The 10,042-nt window shown below is 52.5% G+C and overlaps 1 protein-coding gene across 1 annotated transcript; it reads right to left on the reverse strand.

Annotated features, from left to right (window-relative positions):
* Window positions 1-4,002: 4,002 nt before the first annotated feature.
* LOC125424992 (alpha-actinin-4-like) lies at window positions 4,003-9,266 on the reverse strand (the record flags this gene model as incomplete). The annotated part of the gene is made up of 5 exons (XM_048482441.1): window positions 4,003-4,061; window positions 4,501-4,648; window positions 7,890-8,120; window positions 8,895-8,987; window positions 9,118-9,266. Coding segments are annotated over 5 exons (647 nt in total), but the record flags the coding sequence as incomplete, so codon positions are not given.
* Between the last annotated feature and the right edge of the window lie 776 nt (window positions 9,267-10,042).

A 10,042-nucleotide genomic window follows, 5' to 3' on the forward strand; every position in this document is an offset into this window, starting at 1 on the left:
ATTCATTCATTCATTCATTCATTCATTCATTCATTCATTCATTCATTGGTTATATTTATATACCGCCCTCCCCCGGAGGGCTCAGGATAATGAGAGTAACATGCATAGGTGTCAAACTCGCGGCCCTTCAGATGTTATGGACTACAGTTCCCATCATCCCCTGCCAGCATCACCCAGTAGGAGCAGTGCATGCATAGGTGTCAAACTTGAGGCCCTTCGGATGTTATGGACTACAGTTCCCATCATCCCCTGCCAGCATCACTCAGCAGGAGCAGTGCATGTATAGGTGTCAAACTCGCAGCCCTTCAGATGTTATGGACTACAGTTCCCATCACCCCCTGCCAGCATCACCCAGCAGGAGCAGGGCACGCATAGGTGTCAAACTCGCGGCCCTTCAGATGTTATGGACTACAGTTCCCATCACCCCCTGCCAGCATCACCCAGCAGGAGCAGTGCACGCATAGGTGTCAAACTCGCGGCCCTTCAGATGTTATGGACTACAGTTCCCATCACCCCCTGCCAGCATCACCCAGCAGGAGCAGGGCATGCATAGGTGTCAAACACGCGGCCCTTCAGATGTTATGGACTACAGTTCCCATCACCCCTGCCAGCATCACCCAGCAGGAGCAGTGCATGCATAGGTGTCAAACTCGCGGCCCTTCAGATGTTATGGACTACAGTTTCCATCATCCCCTGCCAACTCACCCAGCATGAGCAGTGGCCAGAAGATCCCGCCCCACCCCCCATGTTTCACAACCCCTAATACCACACTGCTCTCCCTTCTAGTTTCTGCATGCCAGAGGTTGCCGTGCAGAGCGGGGCTGGTATATTTTTGCCTTCTTCCCTTCAGGGCCATTCCCAGGGGTCTGCTTTGCTGCCGATGCTCCTTGGCTCGAACCAACTGGGGCTGACAACGTCCCACAATCCTGAGATGCTGCTCCAAAAAAAGACCGCCCCACCCAGCCCTCGGTTCTGATGTCATGGGGGCTAAAGGAAACCTCCGAAGGAAACCTGCTGGTGCCATGAGGCAACATCAAGGGAAGGGCTCGGCCTCTTTGCTCGGTTGCTCTAGAGCAGAGGCGGTCAACCTATGGTGCTCCAGATGTCCATGGATTACAATTCCCATCAGTCCAATTGGCCATGCTGGCTGGGGAGCACCATAGGTTGGGCACCCCTGTTCCAGAGGAACTGATTGGCCACTGTGTGAGGCAGGATGCTGGACTAGATAGACCCTTGGTCTGAGCCTGCACGGATCTTCTGATGTTCTTATGAGGACCTCAGCCTCTATGCCCTACTGTTGGACCTTGAGAGGAACTGGCTGGCCACTGTGTGAGGCAGGATGCTGGACTAGATGGACCCTTGGTCTGAGCCTGCACGGATCTTCTAATGTTCTTATGAGGACCTCAGCCTCTATGCCCTACTGTTGGACCTTGAGAGGAACTGGCTGGCCACTGTGTGAGGCAGGATGCTGGACTAGATGGACCCTTGGTCTGAGCCTGCACGGATCTTCTAATGTTCTTATGAGGACCTCAGCCTCTATGCCCTACTGTTGGACCTTGAGAGGAACTGGCTGGCCACTGTGTGAGGCAGGATGCTGGACTAGATGGACCCTTGGTCTGAGCCTGCACGGATCTTCTAATGTTCTTATGAGGACCTCAGCCTCTATGCCCTACTGTTGGACCTTGAGAGGAACTGGCTGGCCACTGTGTGAGGCAGGATGCTGGACTAGATGGACCCTCACTGGCCTAATACAACAGAGCTCTTCCGATGTTCTATGAAGGCATCGGCCTCTATGCCCTATTGTTGGACCTTCAGAGGAACTGATTGGCCACCGTGTGAGATACGATGCTAAACTTGATAGACCACTGGTCTGATCTAGCAGGGCTCTTCTAGTGTCTTATGAAGGCCTCAGCCTCTATGCCCTATTGTTGGACCTTCAGAGGAACGGGCTGGCCACCGTGTGAGGCAGGATGCCGGACTAGCTGACCACTGGTCTGATCCAGCCAGGCTTTTCTCTTCCTAGCCAGCTGTGACCACTGGTAACAAAACCCACTCTCCCAAAAGGCAGACTATTGTTTTTTAAATGCTGCTCGGAGTGCCAGGCTAGGCACATTTCAGACTGGCACACAGGGCAACAGGCTATCCTGGACGGCCAGCTCCCTTCTCCTCCGCCGCCAATTGGTTCCGCCCCTTCGCTTCCCACGATCCTCGGCTGATGGGGGCCCCTCCTTAACAGCTGCTCGACAGCCCGTTGCTCTTGCGTTCCCCTGCCTCTGTACAGCTTCCAGCGCTTCCCTTCAAACAGAAGCCAGACACAGGAAGACATCGCTGGCTCCCTCCGCGCCGCACCGACACAGGAAACAAGAGAACCGCCTGCTGTCAAGCTATTCCTCAAGGCCTGGATGTCTGGGGGCTCTTCTCCGGGACAGGATCCCGTTGGCTCCGCATCCCTTCCAACCCCCAAGCCTGAAGCTGAGCAAGCCACCGTTGCTAGCCACCCTGGCACGTGGCCGAAGCTTGTGCACTGATTCAAAAGCTATTTGTGTTTGGGAGCCGGGGGGAAAAAAACGGCTGGAGTTTGGAAAATGCTCTTCTGTTCCCATCAGCTGTTCCCCGGGACATGCTTGGCTTCGGAAATCCAGTTCCTGGCTCCTAGCCAGGCAGAATGAGTCTGGCCTCGGCAAAACAGCCCGGTCTGCCTGAAACTTCTCTGGCAAAACTAAACTCTCTTGTTGAATGCACCCACGACCCTTGACCCTTCAGAATGAGAAGGCCCCACGCGGAACGGATTCCTCCACGGGGACGTCTGTGGAGCAGCAGTGGCGTAGTGGTGAAGAGCAGGTGTGCTCTAATCTGAAGGAGCCGGGTTTGATTTCCCCGCTCTGCCGCTTGAGCTGTGGAGGCTTATCTGGAGAATTCAGGTTAGCCTGGGCACCCCAACACATGCCAGCTGGGTGACCCTGGGCTAGTCACAGCTCTTTGGAGCTCTCTCAGCCCCACCTACCTCACAGGGTGTTAGAAGAGTTTGGATGAAGAGTTTGGATTTATACCCCCCCTTTCTCTCCTGTAGGAGACTCAAAGGGGCTGACAATCTCCTTGCCCTGCTGCAGCCGCCGCCGCCGCCGCCGCCGCAGCAGCAGCTTATTCTTATTATATTGATACAAAAACAGTTATACACAGCAAACAAGATAAATATGCTGGATTTTGTATTACATCACACGTCGGACACTTCCCAAGCATCTAGGACTGTGTGATGTATCGACGAATAATGCGTGCAGAGCTGAGTAGGGTGGCCTTTTGCAGCTGACATGGTGATTTTGTCAGCGCCGATTGTTTTTAAGTGCCGTCCAAGGTCTTTAGGCACTGCACCCAGTGTGCCGATCACCACTGGGACCACCTTTACTGGTTTGTGCCAGAGTCTTTGTAGTTCAATCCTTAAATCCTCGTATCGTGTAAGTTTTTCCAGTTGCTTCTCATCAATTCTGCTGTCACCAGGAATTGCAACATCAACTATCCACACTTTCTTTTTTCCCACAATCGTGAGGTCAGGAGTATTGTGTTCCAGTTTTTTTATTATTATTATTATTATTATTATTATTATTATTATTATTATTATTATTATTATTATTATTATTATTATTATTATTATTATTATTATTATTATTATTAAAATTAAAATTAAAAACCCTTTCCCTTTCTGGGACAGAACAAAAACAAGGCCTGTTAGACAGTTCCCCTCTGAACACAAAACCCACTTAGCACAGGAATGGGAAGGAGAATGGCACGTTCAAGTGCGCCCTCCCTGATGGCTTACGCACCTTTTAAGCTTCATAGAAGCAGACAGAACCATAGAGTTGGGAGAGACCCCAAGGGCCATCAAGTCCAACCCCTTGCCATGCAGGAACACACAATCAAAGCACTCCCGACATACGCTCATTCAGCCTCTGTTTAAAGACCTCCAAAGAAGGAGACTCCACCACTCTCCGAGGCAGTGAATTCCACTGTCCAACAGCCCTGACGGTCAGGGAGTTCTTCCTAATGTTTAGGTGGACTCTCTTTTCCTGCACCTTGAATCCATTATGTGTCCTTGTCTCTGAGGCAGCAGAAAACAAGCTTGCTCCCTCTTCGACGTGGCATCCCTTCAGATATTTAAACATGGCTATCATGTCCCTCCCATGGCCATGCTGGCAGGGGCCATGCTGGCAGGGGCTGATGGGAATTGTAGTCCATGAACATCTGGAGAGCCGCAGGTTGCAGACCCTTGCTCCAGACTAAACGTCCCCAGCTCTCTAAGCCTCCCTCCGTTGGGCACGGACTCCAGGCCAACATCCTTGCTGGGGGGGGGGGGGGGGAGAGACTCCGGGGTCACACTGTGACTTCCTAAAAAACGGAACTGCTGCCCGTGTAAAACCTGCTGAGTAGCACTCTTTCTCAAGTGAGCAGCCAGCGGCTTCCCCCGGACCGGGTCCTCCCGGGAGGAAAAGTGTACTACTCGCCCACCTTCGGTCCAGCACTCGTGGATGGACGCCTTCTGCCGGAACTTCTCCGCCAAGTGGTCCAGCCTCTCCAGCCGGCGGATCTCGTTCAGCAGCCATTCTTCGTGCCCCTTCTCCGCCTGCTCCAAGTGGCACCAGCCATTGTTGATGTCCTGGGGAGAGACGGCAGCGGCGGTAAAACTCGGGAGGGGATTTCGAGCGCGGAGGCTAGCCGGGCGGAACTCCGGAACCACCCAACATGGTGCCGGCCACTGGTTTAAACTGCTTTAAACTGAGGCAGGTTCACCAGTCGTAGATCTGGCCAAGGGTTTTCGCCACGGGGGCTTAATGGAGCCCCCATGACCAGAGGTAGTATAACCCTGAACACTAGCTGCTGGGGGCAACAGTGGAAGCTGAAGGACGTGTGTGTGTGTGTGTGTGTGGGTGTGTGTGGGTGTGTGTGTGTGAGAGAGAGAGAGAGAGAGAGACAGACAGACAGACAGACATTTGCCTGATTCAACAAGACTTTGGCTTAATGGAGCCCCCATGACCAGAGGTAGTATAACCCTGAACACTAGCTGCTGGGGGCAACAGGGAAAGCTGAAGGATGCGCGCGCGCGCACGCGTGTGTGTGTGTGTGTGTGTGAGAGAGAGAGAGAGAGAGAGAGAGAGAGATTTGCCTGATTCAACAAGACTTACATTCTGACATTTAGAAGTGCAAAAGAATGCATTTCAACTCAAAATGGTCTTTAAAAGGTTGCCTTGAGAATAAATAATATTTAGGTTTCTCTAAATGCCTTGAAATCGTAATCTCCACCCCCCCTCCGCCCCTAAAAAGTCCACAATGAAAGCCAATAAACCAAGAAAACGGAAACATGTCCTAGTGTTTTAATGGCTTTTCTTCTGAATTGTTTCAGTGGCCACGGAACAGGGGAAGCGGTCATGATATATCAGTGATGACGAACCTTTTCGAGACCGAGTGCCCAAACTGCAACCCAAAACCCACTTATTTATCGCAAAGTGCCAACACGGCAATTTAACCTGAACACTGAGGTTTTAGTTAAGAAAAAATGGTTGGCTCTGAGGCGTGCATTACTCGGGAGTAAGCTTGGTGGTAATCGGTGGCTTTGCTTTGAAGCAACCAGGCAACTCTTCGAACGGGTGAATCATGACCCTAGGAGGGTTTACTCAGAAGCAAGCCCCATTGCCAGCAACCGACCTTACTCCCAGGTAAAGGATCGCGCTTTAGTTCTTTGCATGAAAATTAGTGGGGTTTAACAGCGATTAACAGGGTTACCGACACTGCTTCCCCAAAACTAGGTTTTAGGTTTAATGCTAATAATCGAGCCCAGCGGCCCAGGCCAGCCTAGATGTGTGTGTGTGGGGGGGAGTGATTTTCCACCCCCCACATGATGAACTCTGTGCATGCCCACAGAGAGGGCTCTGAATGCCACCTCTGGCACCCGTGCCATAGGTTCGCCACCACTGTGATATATGGATCTGGTGCTGGGTTGGGGAAGCCACAGAGGATTCTTAATGGGTTTTCTTCCCCAATGCAGACCACAGAGTCTCCTGAAGGGCTTTTGCCAGGACCCCACAGATGCCCAAAGCCCTGTCAGCTCACCCCCTGACCTTGAGCTCTGTGCAGAAATGCAAATAGGGGGGCTCTGAGCTGGCAATTAACCCCTCTCACCCCACTGTAGATCAGCGCCACTACCCCGGAGAGCAGAGACAGCAGCCCTCGAAACTCAACCATGCTCACTATTAAATGAGCCCTCCTGCACCAAGATGCAAGTTACCAACAGGTGACCTTCATATTGGCATTTGCAGAGTTGCCAGAGCTTTGCATGTCTACTGGTCACAACAGCCCTGGAAGGCAGGCCAATTTTCAACCCCACTCCATTCCTCTTTGCAGATGGGGTGGTGAACAAAACGTGGCCGCCGTTGTCCTCAGAACCTGAACGGCCTGAATCCACTACTAAAGTGGTTCTCAACCTTCCTAATGCCGCGACCCTTTAATACAGTTCTTTGTGTTGTGGTGACCCCCAACCCGAACATTTATCCATTTTACAGATGGAGAACACTGATGCAGAGAGTCTTAGGCAGTGGTTCTCAGCCTTCCTAATGCCGCGACCCTTTAATACAGTTCCTCGTGTTGTGGTGACCCCCAAACCGAACATTTATCCAGTTTACAGATGGAGAACACTGATGCAGAGAGTCTTAGGCAGTGGTTCTCAGCCTTCCTAATGCCGCGACCCTTTAATACAGTTCCTCATGTTGTGATGACCCCCAAACCGAACATTTATCTATTTTACAGATGGAGAACACTGATGCAGAGAGTCTTAGGCAATGGTTCTCAACCTTCCTAATGCCGCGACCCTTTAATACAGTTCCTCGTGTTGTGGTGACCCCCAACCCTAACATTTATCCATTTTACAGATGGAGAACACTGATGCAGAGAGTCTTAGGCAGTGGTTCACAACCTTCCTAATGCCGCGACCCTTTAATACAGTTCCTCGTGTTGCAGGGTGACCCCCCAACCCTCAACATTTCTATCCATTTTTACAGAGATGGAGAACACTGATGCAGAGAGTCTTAGGCAGTGGTTCTCAGCCTTCCTAATGCCGCTGACTCCTTTAATATACAGTTCCCTCGTGGTTGTGGTGACCCCCAAACCGAACATTTATCCAGTTTACAGATGGAGAACACTGATGCAGAGAGTCTTAGGCAGTGGTTCTCAGCCTTCCTAATGCCGCGACCCTTTAATACAGTTCCTCATGTTGTGATGACCCCCAAACCGAACATTTATCTATTTTACAGATGGAGAACACTGATGCAGAGAGTCTTAGGCAATGGTTCTCAACCTTCCTAATGCCGCCACTCCTTTATCACAGTTCCTCGTGGTTGTAAGGTGACCCCCCAACCCTAACATTTATCCATTTTACAGATGGAGAGAACACTGATGCAGAGAGTCTTAGGCAGTGGCTTTTCAACCTTCCCACAATGCCGCGACCCTTCACAATTCCTCGTGTTGTGGTGACCCCCAACCCTAACATTTATCCATTTTACAGATGGAGAACACTGATGCAGAGAGTCTTAGGCAGTGGTTCTCAACCCTCCTAATGCCGCGACCCTTTAATACAGTTCCTCGTGTTGTGGTGACCCCCAACCCGAACATTTATCCAGTTTACAGATGGAGAACACTGATGCAGAGAGTCTTAGGCGATTCCTGTGAAAGGGTTGTTTGACCCCCAAAGGGGTCCTGACCCCCAGGTTGAGAACCACTGCGCTACTCTGTGCTGAATCGGTCTCTGGCCCCGCATCCGTTTCTCCCCTTGCCCACAGAAGTTTGACATTCAAGCACCCCACCGTCCCACCCCCACCGGCTCCTGCCTGCTGCTGCCAGCGACTCACCGAGACCATCTTCCCCTCGGAGGGCATGAAGGCGGGCCGGTTGCTCAGCCGCAGCTTGGTCTGCAGCGTGTTGAAGTTGATTTCCAGCTGGCACTTCTCTTGCACCTTGGGGGGCTTGTGGACCCGCCGGTAGTCGCGGAAGTCCTCCAGCTTCTGCTGCATCTCCTGCATGGTCTTCTGGGGAACGCGATTCTCCAGCCAGGGGATGGTGCGCTGGATCCACTCCAGCAGCTGCAGAAACCAGAAGGCCGGGGGTGGGGTGGGGGTGAGATCAGAACCAGGCAATGCAGGGAGAAGAGGGGGCATGGATGTAGTTTGGACATGGCCCCTGTGTGGCCACAGCAGCCCAGTTCCACCACAGCTTTGGGGTGTTCATACCAGCAACACTTTGAACACCTCCAGAGGAGACTCAGTGTTTGCAACCACTAACTCAGAAGTGGCCAACGTACGGTGCTCCAGAAGTTCATGGACTACAATTCCCCTCAGCCAATTGGCCATGCTGGCAGGGGCTGATGGGAATTTTAGTCCATGAACATCTGGAGCACCATAGATCGGCCAGGCCATGCTGGCAGGGCTGATGGGAATTGTAGTCCGTGAACATCTGGAGCACCATAGATCGGTTAGGCCGGGCTGGCAGGGGCTGATGGGAATTGTAGTCCATGAACATCTGGAGTACCATAGGTTGGCCAGGCCATGCTGGCAGAGCTGATGGGAATTGTAGTCCATGACAATCTGGAGTACCACAGGTTGGCCAGGCCATGCTGGCAGGGGCTGATGGGAATTGTAGTCCATGAACATCTGGAGCACCGTAGGCTGGCCGCCCCTACTCTAACTGCTCTGCAGGATTCCATTTCCCAATGGTTTAGTGGGTTGCTCTCAACACGTACACTGGTCCCAATACTAGTTAATGGTCACTCAGCGAGGAGGGGCTGCTGCGGACGAGACCCTCCCATCACAACCCCACCCCCACCCCACGTGCAGAAGGGGAGGGCAGGCACCACTCACGTCCGAAGCCAGCTTCTCGTAGTCTTCCATCAGGTGCTCGTTCTCCTGGTTGACCGCCAGCACTTTGCAAATCCTGTTTGCGGCCGTCTCGGCCTGAAGGCGATGCCGAGGGAGGAAAGAAAAGACAAGCGACCAATATCTTTTAGACCAGCCTGAAGCAGACAGGTGGTACAAACAAGGGGGGGAAAAAGGGGAAGCAAAGCAGCCTGGCATATCCTCCCACCGAGCCCAGCAACAGGCGGAGTGTGCCTTTGGAAATAAAGCCGGTCCTCACGGCCTGCACGAGAATCGCCCGGAGGCTGCGCGACCCTTGTCCCCCTTCATAATTTCCCCAAGACACAGCCTCCCTAAGGCAATGGGGGCAGGTCAAAACTGCCAGGGGGGGAGGGGGAGGGGGAGGAAATTAATGGCCCCCACCGGGGCAATGGCAAAACAGGTAGGACCTTGGTGCCTCTAAGTCAGGGGTCTTCAAACTATGGCCCTCCAGATGTTCATGGACTACAATTCCCATCAGCCCCTGCCAGCATGGCCAAGTGGTAGGGCTCATGGGAATTGTAGTCTCTGAACATCTGGAGGGCCATAGTTTGAAGACCCCTGCTCTAAGTGCAAGATTTTTCGCTCCCCCGACCAGCTTCCGGTTGAGCAACTGACGTGGCCCCCACAGATCAATGGGAACATCAGGAGATCTTTGGCTACATGCTCTGCCCTTCCCTGGGACTTGATATTTCCTGATTTGGTTCACCTCTAGTGTGATCCCTCCTATGTTCCTTGTCATGCAATGTGGGTGGTGTTTGGAGGGGGGGTCCTCTCCGGGGCTCCTTGCCGATTTAGGGGAAACCCCCATGTTCCCTTCCTCGTGCCCTTCCCTTTCCACACTTCCCTGGCGTGTCGAACGGGAGCCTGCCACTCTGACTTGGGCATTCTTTTCATCTACGGCACAGGTGTCAAACTCGTGGCCCTCCAGATGTTATGGACTACAGTTCCCATCACCCCCTGTAGTCCATAACATCTGGAGGGCCGCAAGTTTGACACCAGGCCTCTTCACGCAGCCTTGCTTAGCCCTTGAACGCTGCTTTCAATATCGCTTAAACAGAGGTTGCACTCAGCCCATATAATATGTAAAATGATTTCTTTTCAACAGATTTTAG

This window comes from Sphaerodactylus townsendi, unplaced genomic scaffold (assembly GCF_021028975.2).
Source record: "Sphaerodactylus townsendi isolate TG3544 unplaced genomic scaffold, MPM_Stown_v2.3 scaffold_1703, whole genome shotgun sequence".
Lineage (NCBI taxonomy): Eukaryota > Metazoa > Chordata > Lepidosauria > Squamata > Sphaerodactylidae > Sphaerodactylus > Sphaerodactylus townsendi.